We start from the raw sequence: 22,409 nt of genomic DNA on the forward strand, positions 1-22,409 counted from the left end.
ACGCAACCGCGCGTTTTGCCTGAAATTAACGCAATTTCATAACATCTTTATGTGACTACAGATTGTTAATAATGTAATTTCAACCTTAATACTACAACATCTGGATGTGATTTTAAGTGTTTATAGTGTATTTCGAGTAATTCTGAGGAATTTGGCAGATTTTTAATAAATCTGACAGATTTTTAAAGTGCATTTAGCAGAATTTTGCCATAACCGTACGGTCACCCTGTATATATTTTATGTGACGTCCATCAAGCTAGAATATCTGCACATGCACTGCGCGCGCCTGCGCTCATTGGAAAGTCGAACAATATGGCGACGACCATGGCTGAAAAAGATTCGGACATAAAGGCGGATCTTGAAGAGGAGGTTGTAGATAATGCCGAAGCAGGAACAGAGAAAAAGAAGAAGAGGCGAAAGAAGAAAAAGACAGGTATAAATTGAAAGCCTATTTCGAAATCGTTCCCTTAGATTTTTGAAGATTAAGGTGGCAAACTGGCAATGAATAGTGGATAGGGAGTCCGGCGAATTTCATTTTTTAGTGGAAAAGGGTAGGGCCTAGGCCTAATCCTTACTTTTTTTAGGACACCTCTATTTTTTACGAGTTCTGTTCAAAACTGACTTTTGCAGATGACGGTCCAGTACCGAAGTGACTTTTGCAGGCTAAAGCAGTCTTTTTTTCTTCATATAAACTCATGTTAGGCCTATTAGTTGTAATTTTGAAAGCACGGCACTTTCAAAGAAAATGTGACTTTCCTACGTTTTTTTCGCAGTCAAACGTGCATGTTGTAGTTCTCACATGCGTGAAAGCCCTACATAATGAAAGCCCGATGCTGATTGGCTGCTAAAAATAATAAATAAGATATTTATTTTTTATCAGCCAATCAGCATCGAGCTTTCATCGCATCGATCAAGCTTTCAAGTTTGCCATCTTGGTTTTTGAGTCTGTTTTCTGGTTGTCATCATCGTCTTTAGTACCCCTGAATTTCCCTCATAAATCAAAGCCCTGCCCTCTTTCCACTAAATTAAACCTGCTGATATTCAAGAAGGTGTCATTGCCAATTGTTCAGATGTGCCAAGAAATATCTTAATGTCAATTTTGAGTGTCATTTAGTCAACTGTTTTGGTGAGTCTTTCCCTTCCTAAAGTAATAGGAATGGGGTCCTAAAAGTAAGGATTACCGAAAAAAATATCATTTTTTGTATCACTGAGAAGAGAATTACACAACAAAAATAAATGGCGTTTGAATCTGCTTCATAGGTGTTTGCATTTTGGAGAAACAACAATTTAAATGGCCGAATTTGGAATTTCAATTCAGTAAGATTTACATTAGACCTATATATTTTAAGCATCTTTGATCAATCTCAATCAGGTCATAAATTCTTTGCTGACCTCTTGATTTGTCTGATTTTCTTGACAGGAGGATCTGCTGTAGAAGCAGAAGGGCATCTGCCGGTCACTAATGGAGAGGTGGACAAACTGACAGATGAAGTCAAGAAACAAAGCTTGGGGAATGGTAATGAAATACATGTGGCTGTTTGATGTTCATCTGTAATTAACCCTAACTGCCCTGAATCCTTCAAAATCCTCTTTGCCAAAGTGGAGGAATTTGGAGGATAGAGGTTGCATGGCAAAAGTGCATGACTGATTTCATAGGATACACTTTGTCAAGGTCTTGGGCCAGACCATGTGTTGGTTTTGCTCAGCCATGCATAAATATAGGCCTGGATTAAGCTTGAAATCCTCCGTACTGCTCAAGGATGTCACTGGCCAAGCCTCAACATATTGACAGTCACTGCCGCAGGATTTCGCAGGATTCAGGCAGTGGTCACCCCTCCAAATAATGGAGAATTTTGCAGGACTGAGGCTGTATGCTATTTTTCCATGAGGCCAATTGGAGGATTTTGCAGGATTGAGGCTACATCCTAGCAAAAAGGCCTGGGGAGTAAGGGTTAAAGCAAAAGTTTTCTAAAACGTTTGTCCTGAAGATGCTGTGGAACTACTGGCTTCCGTGCCACTGAAATTGCCATAAAATTAAATTTTTGTGGAACAATTTGAAGTCAGGGAGTGCAGGACTTGCTTGGAGAATGCATGCAACACAGCCTGGGTCGAATCGATTGCTCATGGGGTCGAAGCTAATTCCTGGGTTGTTTGGAAATCATGCAGCATTATATTCTTATTCCAAAAACAAGATTTGGACATTATACTTATTATTTTACCACTGAGTGAAATATATTTTAATGAAAATTGTTCGATAAAGATAAAGAGAAAAAAAGAAGAAGCCTGCCTTGATCAAGCATGCTGCGAACCGTATCCCCAGCCTAATGCTTCCCCAGCGGTGCAGCCGGGTTATGATCGGCCCTATGGAAACTTAATGCATATGCATTTCGCTAGGCGCATTAATGAATAACTTTCAGAATAAGCCATTTGCGAGTGACCTATACCCTTTGGGATTTAAATTTGAAAAACATCTGGTACACTGACTTGCTCAGAATACTTGGCACATTTTAACTTTGAATTCTCCAGACCAAAAACACTGTTGCTAATCACATGATTCGGGGCAAGCTCTTGCATAGTTATGTAAGAGACGTTCAGCCCCAATACATTGTTTACAATGGGTGAGAATGGCACAAAGACACCAGACCATGCTGGAGCTGGGGGTTGCTAGCGTAAGGCTTGCCCCGAATCACGTGACATAGTAACAGTCTCTTTGGTCGGGAGAATGCAAAGTTAAAACATGCAAAGCATTGCACTAAGTCAGCGTTCCAGATTTTATTCAAATTTAACTCGCAAATGGCTTATTCATATTGGTCAAGTCGTTAGACATGTTGGTGTGATGGCGGATGTAAACATGATACACAAGTACAGTACTAGCGAGCGCCGTGTTAGTAAATAGGGGGCCTTGTTGGCTTAAACACTTCACACCTCAAGTCTGTTTCTTCTAGGATTCTTGAACATTAGGCAGTTAAAAATTCACTGCCTAATAATCGCATAGTCTCACTGTGTACTTCATGTATTGGTTTTACTTACTTCTTTTCTTCCTTTTTTTTCAGATGAAGAAAAGGATGCTGAAGGAGAAGGGGACGGCGACACAGAAAGCAACAAAAAGAAGAAGAAGCGAAAAAAGAAGAAGGGTGGAGCCGGTGGCAATCAGGGCGGAGAAGGGGAAAAGAGCTCGGAGAATGGAGTCGGAGGAAAATCAGGGGGAGCAGCGAGACAGACTGACCCTCCAACCATCCCGGTCTCACAGCTGTTTCCAGACGGGGTGTTTCCTGAGGGCCAAATAATGGAACACCCTGAAGTGGATGGGTGAGAACTAGGTCATTCTATAAACATTTTGGGTCCACTGGTTTTTTTCCTCGTCCCTGTTACATCTGACATCTAAGATTTTATAATGTTGATGTACTCCTCAACCCTAACAATCCCCATTCAGTCAAACTCCAACACCATGGTTTGTTGGAGTCTGTTGGAATGAGTACTGGGGCCAATTTCACAAAACTCATCTTATCTAGCGACTCATCTTAGGGCTTAAGACGAGTCCCCGCTCTAAGATCGATCTTAGCCAAGACTCATTCTAGGAACAATTTCACTAAACCCGTTTCAAGCGGAACACATCAAAACTACCAATTTGATGGCTGTTCTTGACAAAACACTCGTTGAAAAGAAACGCACAAAACTAATTAACACAAACTTAAGCCAGAAAAATTACGATACATTTCACACGCAAGGTAGTTCTACAATAGATTCGATAGTGTCATTTTCTTCCTTGAAACTATAACTCTAGGCCGACACTCATCTTTAACAGCAATGATTTCCAGACAATATACAAATTAATGCACGCATTAATGAGATAAGACGATCCTCAGACCGATCTTAAGTTAAGACGAGTACAGCCGCGTTGCTAAGAAAGTTAGGACGTGTTTGAAATCGATCCTAGGATGAGTAGCGAGAGTTAAGAAGAGTAACCCTTCCTAAGACGTGTCTTAAGAGTTTGGTGAAATCAGCTCCTATACTAGGAAACTGATAACGCTTTACATTGGGTCAGGCATACCACCATAATCAGAGTCCAACAGTTTGGGAGTGGAGTTTACCATAATGGTGTTGGAATTAGATGGGTTGATGAACGTTTTTAGGGATAAATTAATACAGTCGCCCTGCCAAAAGTAATTATGAAAAGCAAACTACCTACTCAATAAAGAAGAAATTGTTTGAAGTCATTATTAATATTACTTGAATGCCAAATAAGGCTGTTTTCAAAAGGACTTTTGTGAATAGCAAATTCAAAATTAGCTCTTGGGTCAGTTGTACTGGGCATGCATTGTCTTGCTTAACCCTTACTCTCTGAGGGTAGTTTACTGCATGTCAGTTGGTTATGCCAATGCCCTCCAGCTGCAGTTTTTTGGCAGATAGTTTGTCTTAACAGTGAAGGCTCCAATTGGCAGGAGTTGGAGGCCCTGGAGGGTGCGTGATACTGACCAGCTGGGGGCACTCACTTTGTTATCAGAGGACTCTCATTGTTCTCTGTGGCATGTATTGGAGTGCCTGTCCAGTTACCCTTGAAATGACTTGGCAGATATTGGAGAGCCATGCAAAAAACATAGGAGATTTTCTTGAGGCACATATTGGCATGCGTTGGAGGGTCTAGTAGGGTAAGGGTTAATTGATTTTAGAACTGTCATAGGTTTTTTGGCTATTTTGAAATGCACTTTTGTTTTGGTAAGGCTTTAACTGAGTAGTCTCATCAAGGTGTCATTTTTCTCTTGTAATGGCATTGTTTAGACGCACAGCAGCCTGGCGCATGACGAGTGAAGAGAAGAAAGCACTGAACATGGCACACAATGACGTGCACAATGAACTACGACAGGCAGCAGAAGCACATAGACAGGTCCGGAAATACGTGCAGAGCTATATCAAGCCTGGACTCACCATGATCGACATTTGGTAATATATTTTGCTTGTTGGGATCCATTATAAATCAAATTAGGTTTTTGCCCTTCACCGACGTTTGAACACTGTATACTCAGTGTGTTACCTCCCGAGTGAAAGTTGGAAAAAAATCACTCGGGTGGGACTCGAACCCACGACCTCCTGCTTTCTAGTGCAGATGTCTTACCACTCGACCACCGAGCTAACGGGATCGGTTGGCTGGTTCGAATCCAACTTTCACTCGGGAGGTAACACACTGAGTATACAGTGCTCAAACGTCAGTGAAGGGCAAAAACCTAATTTGATTTATATCACCCCGACGTGAAATTCCATTTTAAAATAGTTTATGTGGTACCCGCGGCTATGTACATCAGATTCGAACCAGCCAACCGATCCCGTTAGCTCGGTGGTCGAGTGGTAAGACATCTAGAAAGCAGGAGGTCGTGGGTTTGAGTCCCACCTGAGTGATTTTTTCCAACTTTCACTCGGGAGGTATTACACCGAGTATACAGTGTTCAAACGTCAGTGAAGGGCAAAAACCTAATTTGATTTATATCACCCCGACGTGAAATTCCATTTTAAAATAGTTTATGTGGTACCCGCTGCTATGTACATCAGATTCGAACCAGCCAACCGATCCCGTTAGCTCGGTGGTCGAGTGGTAAGACATCTGCACTAGAAAGCAGGAGGTCGTGGGTTCGAGTCCCACCTGAGTGATTTTTTCCAACTTTCACTCGGGAGGTATTACACTGAGTATACAGTGTTCAAACGTCAGTGAAGGGCAAAAACCTAATTTGATTTATCACCCCAACGCAAAATTCCATCTTATAATGGGATCCATTATACAAATGCTGTTTGCTGTGATTTAGTCCATTAAGTCGATTCTGAAATACAATGCTTTGGTCGTTGATATGCATTGACAAATGCATTTCCCGGAGTACATGTACATTACCTAACCCATGCTCCATTTGATCTGTGATGTGCAAAGCAGCAAAGATGAAAATGTGCAAACGCTTTTGAGAAACGATCAAGTTGATGTACCAGCGGTTCATGAGGTGATTTACTCTGTGGACTCTTATCAGGTCGTCATGCATGAACTTCTGACAGTGTTGTAGTCTGATTTCTGAAATTTAGACATCACATGTAATAGTCCTCACCCAATGAAACATCACAATCTTACACTGCGGTATAACTATTGCATGACTGTAAGATAACAAACATCTTGTTTCCCCATCAGCGAGAGGCTTGAGACTGCATCTAGGAAGCTGATTGATGAGAATGGTCTTGCAGCAGGGTTAGCCTTCCCTACAGGCTGCTCACTCAACCACTGTGCGGCCCACTACACTCCCAATGCTGGTGACTCCACTGTGCTGCAATACGATGACGTCTGCAAGATTGACTTTGGCACCCATATAAATGGTAACTTTCATTTGGCTTTGTCTTATCATTGCTTCAGCACAAGGCTCCCTGGAAAGGGAAAGGAGTGTTTGTATCTTTGTTCGCGTGTGTTTTGCAGACTCATCAATTTCATAAAAACCCTAATTTTTCAAAGTATAGTTTGTGTAACCATGTATACATGTATAACCGTCCCCGCATGTTAGTGCCGTACCGTATGTTACACGTACTGTACATGGGACGGTCCGGTTTGTGGTAGCTTTCCACACCGGCATGGTGCGTGATGCGTGAACAAAACCCGGCCAATTACCAACTTGATATCAAGTCTTTAATACACCAACATGGCTGCCAGGCAAGTGCACGCGTGGCACATGGGTAATGGCAAACTCATACACCATCTCACTTTTCATTTGTCAACTGATACATGTACATGTATGCTCAGCTTTGTGTCTGAGTAAAGATGCTCCAGTGAGCTGTAGACAGGGAAAACATTGTTTATTAGTAAAACATTTTTATTTTTTGCTTTATTGAACAGGCAGAATAATTGACTGTGCCTTCACGGTAGCATTTAACCCCAGATATGATCAGCTTCTTGCAGCCGTCAAAGACGCTACTAACACAGGCATAAAGGTACGTCGTATAGTGTAATTCACTGAATTAAATTAGAAGCCGTATTTGGAGGGATGCCATGCCCGCGCGCATGCTGTGCGCATGCCGCACGCATGCCGCGCATGTTCTCAAAGACAAGGTGCGCGGTCATTTTGGTAACAGTATTGATCCAAGGAGCCTGGAGTGCTTGTGTACTACCTGAGCGTGACTCACGCAAGCCTGGTGCCACCGCAGAAATGGCTGTCACCAATTTGGTCATTGAGTGTTTTTCACAAGCCTTGTTAGTCTTGGTCCAAGGCTGGATTTGGGTTTTGTTCCCCTAATGCAGCCGGTTCCTTTCCCTGGCAAGCAGGTAGGGGTGCTATAGCAACAAGATGAATCAAATCCAGTCTTGGAAAACCTCTAAGCATTCTTCATGTGTGTTGAATTCAAACTATTAAACTGAAATGCACATAAAATATCAGTATTGATGGAATACTTTTAAGCCAGCAAAGATCTAATCAGCCAGTTGCTCTTCAAGTTTATAGTATCAGTGCAGAATCATGTGAAAATTGATACTTTCCTTGAAAACGAAGTAAATACATTTCATAGTCAAGCTTTATAAAGTTCCCCATTTAAACTCAATACAATCTTTGTACTTATTGAATTTTACACATGTTAAAAAGATTTATATTTAAAATTGAGAATAGGCCAACATTTTCAAAAGTGTCAACAAACAGCTGGATACTTCAGTTGGCAAAGCACTGTAGCAACTTCTTTGTTCCTTGGTGAAATGCAATCCTACTAAAACATGTAAAATGTATTCTTCCTTATTTGCTTCATAGCGATTGCTGTCCTCTTTTATAGGCTAATATTATAGGATGTTTGCATAAATCAACATTTTTATTCACTTCCGAAGAACAAAAATTATGTAGGGATCTACACTAAATGCAAAATTCTTCCCAGTTTTCTGTGAAGTTCTGTGTAAGTGACGCAATAAAACCATTACTAACTCAGTTACTCAAAGTGAGTCGCAAAATGGGTCGCAAAGTGGGTCGCAGAGCGGGGCGCAGAGCGGGGAACAGAGTGGGTTGCAGCGCGGGTCACAGAGTGGGTGACAGAGTGGGCAGAGCTTCTGGTATTGCAGTCAAGAGTTCTCTGGTCCAACTCCAGTCTCGGCCACAATTTGTAAAACATTATTTTCTGTGTTGTTCCATCCATAGGAGGCAGGTATCGATGTGAGATTATGTGACGTCGGGGAGAGAATACAGGAAGTCATGGAATCCTACGAGGTGGAACTGAACGGGAAAACCTACCAGGTCAAGCCGATCCGTAACCTGAACGGTCACTCCATTGGTCAGTATAGGATACATGCTGGCAAGACGGTGCCAATCGTCAAGGGTGGTGAAGCTACCAGGATGGAGGTGGGTACCAGATAAATCACGAAAAGATTGGTATGCAAAATGTACATGTACACCATGTACCTATACGTGATATTGGTATTGTTGGTACATGCACTGTTATATTTAGGATACGCGCCGTTGAAAATGACCGCGCGGTTGATTTCTCCTTAGGATTTTGAAAAGTTGACAGGCATGTCAATGGTGTGGTATCTAAAGATGTGATTGGGTAATTTGTTGGTGGGCAGCAATAATCTTTTCCCCGAAGCATGAGCATAAATTGAAATTATTTGTCGTGTACTCACAACCACCCATGTTTTCATCCATGCCCATGTTGTGAATTCGTGCCAAATTACATACCGTATGTTTTGAATATTCAAACCATTGAAAAAAGTGAAAACACAACATTGATTCACCAAATGATCCCAAACTTTAAAATGTTTATCTCTACAATAACCAATTGGAATAACCAATTACAGCAAAACAACAAACAGAGAATGTAGTCCTGTACCAATCGTCCATGGCTGCCCCCCCCCCTCCCCCACCCAATCAGTCAGAACACTTCGCACATGCCAAGATAACAACTGGCGTGTAACGATAAGCATATAAGTAGCCTCTGCTATCTCATGATGGGCACTCCAAAAAGTCACTCCACTTGGAGCCTGAGCTGATAAAATATTTCAATCGCATGTGCTCCTTTTTGGAAAACGTTAGAAATTATGCAGTATTAGCAGAAATACATAATTCAATTAATTTTAGCGTTGAAGGTTTATTAAGGAATTGAAGTTAAAAATTCTGTGTTTCATATTTTTGCATAGTCTGTGCAATCTTGACATTTTTATGCAACTTTGTTAAACACTGTAAACATTTGTTTGTGTTCTTGTTGATTTACATTTTTTGATGTTTTTATATTGAGTTTTTGAGTATCGAAGCTGGAACAAATGTTTCAGTATTATTACCGAGAATGGTACTTTGGGAGACATTCCCATAGAGTTATACACAAACATTTTCAAACTGTCATGACCCCTTTTCCCCTCATCCTACCCCCATGAATTTTGGTACATTTATGTTTAGGACCACGAGCAACCGATCTAGCCTATTTGCGACATTAACATTTTGCCTCTAAACAGGAGTTGTGACATTAAGGAGACATTGAAATGTCTCCATAATCTACCCTAATTTAATCTACCTTTGCCACACTCTCAAAAAAACTTCAATATTTGTAAATTGCTTGCAAAGTCAATGGCCTGTAAGAGAGCAAGGGTTAATCTACCTTGTCTCCCTAAGATATAACTTATGACCAAAAAAATGTCTCCTAGTTATGGGTACATTTAAACCGGCCACGCAGGAGAGCTACGTGCTGAGCAAAAAGCCATTCGAGGCCATTTGCTCAGCACGTAGCTCACCGTGTGTGGTGAACTGTTGCTGAGTTTTCTGCCTCGCGACACCGTGAGGCAAATATCTATCCTGCGTGATAAACTCACCGCCAATGAAATCATGTACTCTGTACACGTGATTTTGAGATATTTTGTGCAAATCTTCTAAAGCCTGCTGGCGTTTGTCGAAATTTTAAAAAAAAACAATGTGCTTTTATTGGCTAGTTAACCTTTTTAGCTTAGCACATAGCTCACGTTGACCGCACACGGTAAGTTTTTCACCTCCCGACGCGAAAGAAATCAAACAGGATAGATATTTGCCTCATGGCCTCGCAAGGCAGAAAACACAGCAAAAATTCACCGCACACGGGGATATTTTGTGAGCTACATGCTGAGCAAACGGCCTCCAATGACTTTTTGCTCCACACCATAGCTCTCGTGTGCGGCGGGCTTTACAGGAACTAGCCTTCCTACATCAGCATTTTACCAACATTTGTAGAAATGTGACAGTTGTTACTAATAGGAATTCAACTGTTTGAACCCATTACCAGTTTTTCAAGTGATCATGACTTTGAATTTCTTCTTTTTTCCCCTACCCAGGAGAATGAGTTTTATGCAATTGAGACCTTTGGAAGTACAGGCAAAGGCGTAGTGCATGATGACATGGAGTGCTCTCATTACATGAAGAACTTTGACGTGGGTCACGTACCCCTAAGGTAAACTTAGTCAACAAAGAGTTTTGAGTTTACATCTTACACTGACCATCAAGTACATTTAGATATTGTCATCTGGTTTCACATTCAATTTTCAATGGGTAATTTTAGCTAGGCTCATGTAAAAACCAAGTCACAAAAATTGTGACTTTTCCCACAAAGATACATGTACAGACATGACAAAGTCTTGAAAACATTTGGGCTGTATTTCGATAATGCCCTACATTGGCAATAGTTTTGTGTCGCCTACACAAAGTTTGGGGAGACACTTGACCCTAAATTCCAACATGTTTTATATCGTTTTTCGATCATGCAACTTTTCCGTTCTTTTTCTTCTCGTGAATGCCATTTCAAGTTTAGAAATACTGTACGAAGTCTTGTGTGGTTTGGAGTTTCCTTGTTTTTTCTAAATTCCCAGTTGCATGCCTGGTTTTTCTACACAGAATGCCCCGTGCTAAGCTCCTTCTTCACAAGATCAACGCCAACTTTGGCACCCTAGCGTTCTGTAGACGTTGGCTGGATCGTATCGGGGAGACCAAGTATCTGATGGCTCTCAAGAACCTCTGCGACACAGGTAACATTGAAGGCTAAGCCCCACTGGGTTGTCCATTAGCACACCATTTTGAATATATCAAGACTCAAACAATGTTCATGAATACGTGAAGACAGTTTACTCATTCCTAGTGCTCGAAAGCCCGTCACGTTGTCTTCAACCGTCATTCTTAAATAATTACGACAGTTTAAACATTCATATTGGTCGAAAGCCCATCACGTGGGTGGCTTTGACCAGTTCGCGTCAGAGGATGTGATAACACGCACTGGCTGTATTTATACACGGGCACGGCTGACGGGTTAAGACGTCAAGATTGCCTTGACTCGCCTCCGGGTGACATTCTAAACACGCTAATCCCTTGTGCCTTTTGTACACGCACACAAAGTCAGTGAAGTCTGTATAGGCGGACCGTGTGTTGATCTTGAATTAACTGTTGTGCACGGCCTATTGTTGTATAATTTACGCTCCAGTGCACACCCCGGAGTATTGAAACATATGAGGTTTCGGCAAGAAACATCGTACAAATACTGTTGAAATGACTCTTGCGGATCAATATTTGTGGCGTTTGGCTTTATATCAGAAGTTGGTTGGAAAATGTTGCCTTTGGTCATTGCAGGTCTTGTAGATGCATACCCGCCCCTGTGTGACACCAAGGGCTGCTACACTGCACAGTTTGAGCACACCATTCTGCTGCGCCCAACTTGTAAAGAGGTGGTGAGCCGGGGCAGTGACTACTAGTCCCAAGGAAGGCAGGAGGCAGTGAAGGATGATATTACCCCTCATACATATTTATGAGCCAAATGGGCTTCTTTCATTGGTTGATGTTCCAACGCAGGTACTATCTCCCAACCAGTCAGTAGTTAGGGAGTTGTACAACAAGGTAGCTCCTAAACCCCAAAATATGTAACAAATTATTACACAAATTTTTGTTGGAGGGATTTTCTACGGAATTTTATAAAAGTTTGCAAAAAGGGTTAAATATGTATGAGGTCTAATAAACAAAACAGAGCATGGTCTATTTTGGGCAAGTAGTACGAAATCCTTCATCTCTTTTTTGTTGGCTAATTTTGACTGCATCCCTCCTCTTCCCATCGGGAGCTAGTCCAAATCAGCCAACACCTTAAAACCAGTAACTTCACACTACTTCCCCTTAATAAACCATCTTGGACTTGGATAGAGTACCAAAGTCTGACGTCAGCTGTCTTTGTTCTGGTTCATCATGTTCATGTGCTGATGTCTTCACACACTTAAAGGGAATATACAACATTTGCAAACATCGAAAAATACAACTCAAAGTTTTAACAAAATACCTCACTAGGATGTTGGTAAATGACAGTCTAAAGCACCCTGCAAAATTATGGCACCTGGTGTGAAGTCATTTTCAAGAAAATGGTATTTTTGTATAAATTTCCAACGGTGGTCGGCCGACCACCGTTGGAAAAACCTAACTATTTTTCAACTACTGCTCCAAATTCACCATTTTTTCACTCCAAATTTTATTTGCTATTGGTTACATGTTCATGAACGGGTGCAGGCCAGCTAGACTGGTTCCCTTACCTTACAATTTTCCGGCATCCATAAATTGGTCCATTTTATCTTTAGTGGAGTCGGGGAACCAGACTACTCCACCGTTTGTGTGTTTCTTGTTTTTTCCAGCATTTTCGAACACAAAACTTCAAACATGTCAGTGAAATAATGTTTGATCTATTATAGTAACCCCTCAAATAGCCCATTTCAGAAAATTACAGCAAAAGCCAATGATTTATATTCCCTTTAAGCTATGTGTGTGAACCAGAATATGCAGCACAGTTTGGTACTCTATAATGCACAACCTCAAAATGAAAAGGTTGTTGTCACTAGACTTTAAAGAACACATCTGCGTCCTGTAGAAGTTGTTTACTTTTCATTCAAGTTGGTCACTGTACATTATGGCCACAGCATTGTGGCATTTATTTTTGAAAATACGATGTGTCCCCAGTGTTGTAGTCAATTCCATCACAAGTCCTCATCACAAGACCCTCACAAGTCATCCCGTCCCAAGTCAAGTCACAAGCTATTCCTTAGTCCGAAAATTTGGGACTCTCAATACTGCGTATGAGAGTCCCAAAACATAGCCCTAACAGTCCTGAATCCTCCAATTTTAATACGATTTTGCACACCCCTAGGGAGGTATATATATGGTGCAGAAGTTGTTGCTGCGTAAGATAAACTAGTGTAAGTTACATATGCAAGCTTCGTACTCACTACAGTTTTCTCGACGTTCCCCGAAACTTCTGCCTTGATAAGTTGCTGTTTTGAGCATTGCATTACCGAAAATTACAGCTTTTAATTCTAGTTTTGCAGAGAGTTATTGAAATCGAAACGTGAGATATTATGTTGATGTGTACCGCAATGCATGGTGGATATCAGTCCAGGTTTCAGCTATAACATTTTCACCGTGTAAATGAAAACAGGCTCCTCTTGTTGATACATCTTCACACCGTAGAATGGTTTATTTTTTAACAGAGGGCCCTATGTTCTTTTGGCCATCGATTAGAAAACAAGTAAGCTTCTTGATACCTACATTTAACCCAGAATACTTTGTGAATCACACGAATGTTACTTAAAGCATGGAGAAAGACGTGGATGGATTTCGAACTGCCATTAACTTGCCTTCAAATTTAATTTAAGGTCTCAAATTTCGCAGGCGACATGCTTGCAACTGTAGCATTTTGATGTATGTGTTGTGTGGGCGTTAATTTGCCGAATGTTGAGTGAAAAAAACGTCAGTAGTAATATTGCACGTTTTTCAGCACTCCAGTTCCCAGTCTGGCTATTCCTATGAACTGAGACAAAGGCATTCCTTTGTTATTGATCGTCCCGTGTTTACTTGTGACTGGACTTCTGGAAGGACTTGTGATAGACTCTGCTACAACACTGGACATTGGAAGATGATACACAACCTCAAATTAAAATGGTTTTGGTCATTAAAAAAGAAAGACATCTGTATCCAGTAGAACCTGTTTTCTATTCGCGAAACATTGATCATCGCACATGTACATTTATGAGACACCTCAGTTATGGCCACATCAGTGTGGCAACTGTTGTCCAAAATACAACTCGCTTCAACGGCAACAATAGGGGTGACCCTGTCTGCACTTCGGTGTGTGCTTGAAATCATGTCTTGTTTTGGTTATGCTGGAAGAATACTTACTACGTCATAGTGGTATAAATTTAATGAGTTGGGGGGGGGGGCAAAATGTCCCTGCCCCCCTCTAAAACTGAGAAATCGAGAAAATGTTGAGAAATGCAGGATTTTTTGGGGGAAAATATGTTTTGCCCCCCTCTAGAAAAACTCCTGGCGACGCCCATGCGCACAAGAGAGTTTTTGAAATCTTTTCTGAGGAGACCAATCCATTTTGGCCCCGCCCACAATGCACCTGGCCAATAACACCTGTGCCTCTCCAATGTAGTCAGCTGCATGTTCCAGCTGTGCATGTCACTTGATTACGCAATCACGGCTATGATTGGTCAATGCTTCATGGGGCGGTGCTTAATGGATCTGTGTTTTTAACTATAGGACAGTCAAAATATAACCCACGCACATGTCTCATGGAGATATTTTCTTAAACGCACAGACAAGAAATCAAGAAACAAAATAGTTTTGTACATAAGATAGCATATTATTACTTTGCCTTCATGTTAATGTCTAGAGTTTTCTAAAAGAAATTTCATCCTTTTTGTAATCATTCTCATTGTCCCGAGCATGGAAATGGGTTTCCTCCTTTTTTGAAAATGTCCTAGTTTTTTAGGGAGAACACCTGTGGAAAATTAAAAAATATGTACGTAAATTATTAGCAGGTCAGCTTTGCTGGCTCAAATGGCCAGTAATGAATAGCCCTTTCTATTTGGCCACTACCAGAGTATAATTGAGGACAAGTCGCTAGACAGTTGTGTTTTGTCTGTCTGGGTCCCCAATATTTACTAGCACGGCGCTGTGTACTGTGTTAATCATTCGTTGCTGGCCTCGACTTGTCTAATAACTTGACTAATATGAATTGGACAGTTATTCATTTATGCGCCCAGCAAAATGCATATGCAATATGTTTCCATGGAGAGGGCCAATGAAAGCCTACCTGTATTGCTGGGGAAGCATCCATTATTAATAGAGTGGGGATATCTTTCGCTTGATCAGTGCACGCTTCTTTCTTTTTTTTCTGTTTTTCGAACGAAATATTATACATTCAGTGGTAAATTAGAAAATATAATGTATGTCAAAGTTTTGTTTTATGAATAAGAATGTAATATGACGGAATACTGTTACAACCCAGGAATAAGCTTTGGACTCGCGGAGCAATGAATTCGCTCCAGGCTGTGTTGCATGCAATCACCACACGTCACTTGTACACATGCATGTGCACCGAGACGCGTACGTGTCAGGTGTTATATAAATATTCATATCTTCCTGATTCTTAACCAATCAGAGTGCTCCTTCCAAATCTGATGGCAAGTCCCATACGTTGCAACCTCGTCCCCGGGGTGTCAAGCAGTACCCACCCACCACTACCTGCTCTCTCACCCTGGTATTGGATCACTTGCATGTGCAAAATTTTTGAACACGTATGCAAATGATGAATAGTCTGGTACCTGCCTGTGCGTTACTTTAAAGTTTGTCTTTGTATGCGGTGTCTAGGGCAAAAACAGAATCAATTCGTCGCACCGTGAGTTACGAAAACAAGATTGGGGACTTCTTTAAGTTAAAATGTTACAATCTTATCCTTCCAATATGCAGTATCACATGTCATATTAATATGAGCAAATTGGAAAGGAAAGGAATATTTTTGAGAAGGCGTTCACCAAGTAAGCAATATATTTCCATTACTAGCCAATTGTGGTATCGAATCAGGATACAGGAAGAAAGCTTCCTATCCAGGGCTTACTATTGGAAACGAGGTTGGAAATAAAGTAAGCACTGGGGACGAGGTTGCATGTGTTTTGTACGAAGCTGGAAGCAGATTATTCAAGTCGGTAATTGGAATCGACGTACACTTATTAGGGCCGCAAATGCACAAATCGTTCCTTCATGTTAGGGCACACTTTCAGCACACTTGCAGCTGAGTTTCTTGTGTCTTGCATTATTCTAGCTTGTCTGCAATCATTTTGTTCATTTTGATTTCTTCTTCATTTCCGAGTATTTAAGATCTGTTGGGACATTCTTGAGTTCATGTGGTAACAAAACAATGTATTTTGTCAATTTTGTATACATGTATTTAAAATCTAAAGATTTCTTTGATTTTTTTTTCCGACATGAATTTATAGTAACATGTCCTGGGCATATACGAAGTTCAAACTTCAGTATTCGGTAATGTTGGATACTAATTCAGTAATCTTTCAGACTTTATTTCATGGTTTCCACGTTAATGAGACTGGCATGTTATAAGAAAAACTTGTCAGTTCCGAGTTTGATCCGTTTGATATTTTTAATGCCGTTAAGTACTTCACGCGAAAGCGAAGCGATGTTCATGTGTTCATGACGTCGACGATTGAAGTTTCATTGTGATGTTCGCGGTATTTACACGGTTGTGACGGTTTCGCGAAACCCAACTGTCGGGACCATTCTTTTAGTTCAGTTCTGCATGTTGCACTTTCAAAATCCAGGATATGAAAGCCCAATTCATAAGTTTCTTTTAGTACAAGAATCATTCATATCATTTGTGTACTTTTCAAGTTACGGAATTTTAAACACAACCACCGTTTTAAGTATCTGTCCACGGATCACAAAAACGGTGTGTGTGATTTGTTTTTGTTTTGCTGAAAGAACACTTACCTTTTTTTGTGATCCGTGGACAGAACTTTAAAACGGTTGTTGTGTTTAAAATTTGGTGACTTAAAAAGTACATGAGTGATTTGAATGATTCTTGTACTAAACGAAAGCTTATGAATTGGGCTTGCATATCCTAAATTTTGAAAGTTCTTCATGCAAAACTTCACGGTCCCGACATTTGGGTTTCGGTTTTTTTTACTCACCCTGTATGCAACAAACAAAAGAAAGAGGTTAACAGTATAAAGGGTGATATTTTTTTAAATTCTTTGCAGATGGAACAGTTCCAATGATTTATGCCCAATTAATCACAGAAAAATCGTCCTCTGCTGTCTAAGCTTATGACCCCCCCCCCCCAAAAAAAAAGCCTATAGGGTACACCTTTTATGTTCACAATTCATGAACATTTGCACACAATAATATTCATTTCACGCGGTCCTTTGAATTTTTTCCCCAGTTATTAAACAAGCATGATGATAACAAATGAGTGACTGTGTGGAGTTTGTGTTATCTTGTGTTTGTTTACTGTTATTTTCAAACTTATTCTAAAGGGGTTTTATTGGCCATATCGAATAATTGTTATCGTCGAACGAACAATCTGAATGGAGAAGTCTTTCGATTATGTTCTGCATCGGCTGCTTGTCAATTCACGTGCATTTTTTTTGTTACTTGAAGGCTCAAATGCAGCAATGAACTTTGCTGGTCTCGGGGGACCAGCCTTGTGTCGTCTAAACACACACACACACACAAAAGTCCACACTCATGGTAGGGGTCATGATTTTGAATCTGATCATCTTATAATGACGTCATTTATATAGAACTTTGGGGAATTCAGTTAGCTACATTTTGATACCCCGTTTGCTTCCAAAGACTATAAATTGTCTAAGACCGACAACGGTTTATAAAAAAAGCAGTTTGAAAAGTTGCAAATGTAAAGATTAAGCGAGGAGAAATTTCTTAGCGCATAACCACACATGCCCGTAATTGGATTCGACCGCATAGTGCCCAAAAACAAAGCGCGGGTAATTCAATTCGTTTTCCCCCTCCATGCAAGCACTAGATAGTGCGATCGGTATTCCCTGCCGTTCCGTTTGGGCAGTGTGATATTGTCATGCATTGACCACTCGCGTAGTCTTTTAATATGCATTTTTTCTAACTGCATCATTTTTCATAAACCGTTGTCAATGTTGGACGATTAACTGGCATTGGTAGCAAACGAGGTATCAAGTAGCTAACAACATTCCCCAAAGGTCTATGTAAATGACGTTATCATACGACGACCAGATTCAAAATGATGACCCCTCCAGTGAGTGTGGACTTTTTTGGGGCGGTGTTTATGACACTGGCTGACTTCTGTTATTTTGACTTTAGACGGTTTGAAAGCTAGTCAAGCGAGCCGGACATGTGCTGTCGTATAGGCCTAGACCAATCCGGGTACCCTATCACGGAGGCCCCCGGCAATGGCGAAAGCATTGTGCTTTAGCTATTTTTCAGTTAATTCGTCCCGGGGCAGTTGCTTTGTACAATATCGTGTACAGTATAGGTTTCTCCGTTGAAAGGGAGCCTTCTTGTTCTTGAGTGTACAGCTATTCGTCTATAAAGGATTGTCCCATCAACAACAAAATAGGCTCAATCCGGACCATTGTTTATAGACTATTCTGAACTTTATTCTCTTAACACTGTGACAGGCAGCCTGATTGGCAGCAAAATGTCACTCTGGATAAACCGCCAATATCTCTGATTAGGACTTTTCACATCTCACAGCTCCTGCACAATTTGAAGTTCACGACCGGCGGCAAGGGGCTTTTTTCTTCAGAAATTGATGAAAGTTACTGTGAATCCAAACACCTGTTAATTAATTGAACGTGATAGGGCAGCAATGTGTCAAAAGTACATTACGTCAGTAATTAAGCAAACGTGTATATATTAGGAGCTCAGTCAGTACTGACGCTCATTTGTTAAAATTGGTGATGCTTTCCGATTTTGGTGCGCGCAGCAGCAGGTTCTAGTGTTGTGAAGGGATAGTCTTGTGAAGGGATCACCTTATGAAAGGGATAGTCTTATTTCAGCATGAAGATTGTCATTCTTTCTGCCGTGTTTGTGGCTGTGGTCTCCGGCATGGCGCCGATGCACAGAGTACGGCCATCTCAGCGGATACCCGACAGCTACATCATCAGGTTTAAGGTAAGATATTTTGACTGGGGAAAAATGACTTTCCGTTAATGAACGATAAACACCCTCCTTACAATAGTCGCTTTAATACGGCGATGAAGCGATGGAGTGGGGGACGGGGGGATTTTTTTATGGGTACATGTATGTTGACCACCGACGTACTGGAGTAGCGGGCCACAGTGATGCCACGCCAAACTATGGGTATGCTCGAGTAGCTTCCCCGTGTATACACGGGGTTAACATTCGTGGAAGCCACAAAATGTGGCTAATTGGGTAGGCGTTACAATCACTGTGTGGACCTCCGAACAAAATAGGTCCACATAAACCATGTAGAGGAGACGACGTGTGGACTCCACACAGTGTTTCCCCATTCCTGGAAAACAGGTTTAGAGGCAATTTGGGGTTAGGGTTATCCGTGGCAAAATGAAGAGAAACACCAAAGGGGATCATAGAAAAAATATTGGGTTGAATTTTTTTTCACAGTTTGAGAAAAATGAGTTTTTTTCACTGGTTTTTCTTAACTACACGAAACCAGGGGAATGTCCACACTTGGTATGTAACGTAAGCATGGGTGAACGCAGCGGTGTATAATTTGTCTGGCATTCTGGGAAGATTAAGGTCAAAGGTTGTTGCGCGGCGGGAATTTTAACATATAAACACGACAGGCATACTGTCGTCTGTTCGCCAGGTAAAACTTGTGTTAAAGACCGTTTATAGTTAGGCCTAATATAAGTTGTTTCATTAGTAACTGCGTTGAAATGTACTAGTTGGTGATTTTGCTGCATGCACGTTTTCAATTACTTCACAGGAGTCTGCTGCCAGAGTGGACGTATTACGTAGAGTGGTGTCCTTTGCGTGGGGGCGTAATATCAAAATGGATGTGACCAAGGTGTTTTATCACGTTATGCCTGGCATAGCGGCCAAGATTCCGGACGACCGCATCGAGGAGGTAGGCCTATATGCCCATGACACCCAGGACTTAATTATCTCGTTCCAGACGGGCCCATTTTCATAAAAACCGATTGGTTCTTGAGTCTGGAGTGCTGAATGGTAACACATTTCAACCGATGAAAACGCACATGCTAATGAAAGATGCTTGATTCGGCTGACGTAATGCCGCTCCACCCGTATGATTATAGTCTAATGTCTTGTTTTGTTGTTACATTGTAAAAACTATGTTCAGATTTTAAACACTTTTTGTATGGCCACTTTTTCACATGTTTAGTCCCAGACGTGTAAGCCTATTTGTGCCATCAATGATACCAAGTTGTAAAAAGAAGTAAAGGTTACATTGTAATATTCGTCTTCGTATAGCTCGATTCCCTCGTACCCCCCCCCCCCCCTCGCCCTGCAAACAGGACGCTGGTCAGGGCTGACGTCATTTGAGCTCTCATTGGATAAATTTGCGTGACCTGTGACGTAGAACGCGTCACACAAACTGGCTTCCGGTGCCCATCATGCGAAGCGCGCGCTATAGCTGCATGCGAAGCCGAGGTCAATCTGTACTTCCTTCACAAGATTCTGTGAATCTCATTAGCCCTTGCCAGCGCCCTGTTTGCAGGGCGGGGCGTACGAGCGAAATAGCTCGACTCCATTTTGTGTGGTATCCAGAAGGAGAACTGGCCCCAAAATTGACCAAAAGTATGGTGCTCCACTGTGCCATCGGCGTCGCATTTTTCGCCAGAGCTTACTGTGCACTCGCACTTGTTATACAAGTGGCTGAAACAGCTAATAAAAACAAGAGTTTTGTTTCCATTTTCATCAAATCCATTTGTCAAGTCTGATTGTTATACTGTCGTTACTATGCCATATATGCGCTCTTTCGTCGTACCGGGTGGTTTTTGGCAGTATTGTATAGTTCTTTATGGCAAGGCCACATGTCCAGTCACCAGTACGACCAATAATTATAACGGAAAGCTTGTCGCATTTCATTTCAATATCTTGTGACTTGACTTATAGCACTGGAAGACTTGTGGTGGACTCGTGAGGAGCATTTGTGAGGACATGCGAAGTTGCGATTGACTCGAATCAATGTTGACTCCGATTAGTCCTGTAGCGCTGCATCACAAGTTGGATCCCAAAGTGCTTAGCAACTGATGTCTATCAGATAAAATCTGTCCTATACAAATAATCATGATTAGGCTCTCAACTTATCTATCGGAAATAAAGTATGAATTCGCGTCTCATTGTTCTAAATACCTTGATAAGTCAAACCCGAGACTTGGTCTACCAGTAGAAGGTGGCTGTATTTGACTTTATCAATAAATCGCTTAAATATCCCAAGCCCCTCACAAGCAGAAAATATTGGAGAACCAATATCTCTCCAAAATAGCAAACTCACACAATTCGGATGGCAACAAAACTGTATCGCACCATCCAAGACAAATCCACTGCAGCGTACTAGTTGCTATCATGGGGATCGGCGGATTGCTGTCAAGCCTTCCGCAATAATGGGCGTCGCAAAGGGGGGGGGGGGAGAAGGGGGCAGAAATTCCTTGGACCAATGGCCAAAAAAAACTATTCAAAGTTTGCAGCGACGACAGTACCTTTAACCTGTCTTAAGGCCAGAACCAATCACTCAACCTCGGACCAGCAACAGATGTGACTGCAGTGGCGGTTATAGGGGGGGGGGGGGGAGGGGGGGCCTAAGGGGGACTGTAGCCCCACAAAAATTTTGTCTAGCCTTCCCAAAAAAATTCCATAAGAAATGCACTAACAAAATTTTAAGAATGTGACGTACATGCGAACGGTCTTCACTTGAATAAATAGTCGTGAGAATGGTGCCTGGTCTAACATCTGAAAACGATTGCACCGTTGGCAAAATGTTTCTTCTATTATTATTAAAAATCCCCCAGATTCGTTCACTGGAAGAGGTGGATGAAATCTACGAGGACGGATTAGTCACGACTGCAGAAGCACAGAAGGGTGTTTCATGGGGACTAGATCGCCTCGACCAAAGGGATGGAATGGCGGCATTTGATGGCATCTACGACCCCAAAGGCAGTATCATATAAACATTTATTTTTAAAAATTAGTCTCTGAAATTTATGATATAATCATATTAATATAGGTTTTTCCGGCTATTTAAAAATTTTTATCATTCGAATTCACCGTTTCTAATATTCAAATTCGTCCATCAACATCGATTTAGTGCTCTCCAAATGTTTCAGTTCAAGCAAATTCAAACAATGAGCACACATTTTCGACCCGGATTATTCGATTTCGTCTCGTGTACGCCAAACCTTGTTATTCAGAAATCAAATTCGTCTAATTGATATGACGAATTCGATCTCTGAATGCTGCCATTCGGCAATAGCTTTGACAAATGTGATCAGTAGTGACGAATATTCTCGACCCAGTGACTAAAGAGGGTGACCAAACTTTGAAATTGAAAGGTAAATGACTACATTGGTTTTGTTAAAAGCGTGTAAAATTGTTCTTGGGCGAAATTGAATGTTAGAGTTAGTCAACTTGAATGAAAACTGT

At 41.3% G+C, this 22,409-nt stretch overlaps 2 protein-coding genes across 2 annotated transcripts; both read left to right on the plus strand.

The window, feature by feature from the left end:
- The first annotated feature begins 263 nt into the window (after positions 1–263).
- Positions 264–12,245, plus strand: LOC119726614 (methionine aminopeptidase 2-like). The gene is made up of 10 exons (XM_038198360.1): positions 264–433; positions 1,421–1,516; positions 3,054–3,309; positions 4,780–4,941; positions 6,164–6,345; positions 6,857–6,951; positions 8,133–8,333; positions 10,286–10,401; positions 10,842–10,972; positions 11,568–12,245. Exons 1-10 carry the CDS (start codon positions 313–315, stop codon positions 11,687–11,689), a joined length of 1,482 nt encoding a protein of 493 aa, XP_038054288.1. The 5' UTR covers positions 264–312; the 3' UTR covers positions 11,690–12,245.
- Positions 12,246–18,370: 6,125 nt separating this feature from the next.
- LOC119726386 (subtilisin-like serine protease Pen c 2) lies at positions 18,371–21,937 on the plus strand. Its single transcript, XM_038198041.1, has 3 exons — positions 18,371–18,935; positions 19,732–19,872; positions 21,779–21,937. The coding sequence occupies exons 1-3, from the start codon at positions 18,822–18,824 to the stop codon at positions 21,935–21,937; spliced, it is 414 nt and encodes a 137-aa protein (XP_038053969.1). The 5' UTR covers positions 18,371–18,821.
- The last annotated feature ends 472 nt before the right edge of the window (positions 21,938–22,409 follow it).

Source organism: Patiria miniata, unplaced genomic scaffold (assembly GCF_015706575.1).
Source record: "Patiria miniata isolate m_02_andy unplaced genomic scaffold, ASM1570657v1 HiC_scaffold_2, whole genome shotgun sequence".
Lineage (NCBI taxonomy): Eukaryota > Metazoa > Echinodermata > Asteroidea > Valvatida > Asterinidae > Patiria > Patiria miniata.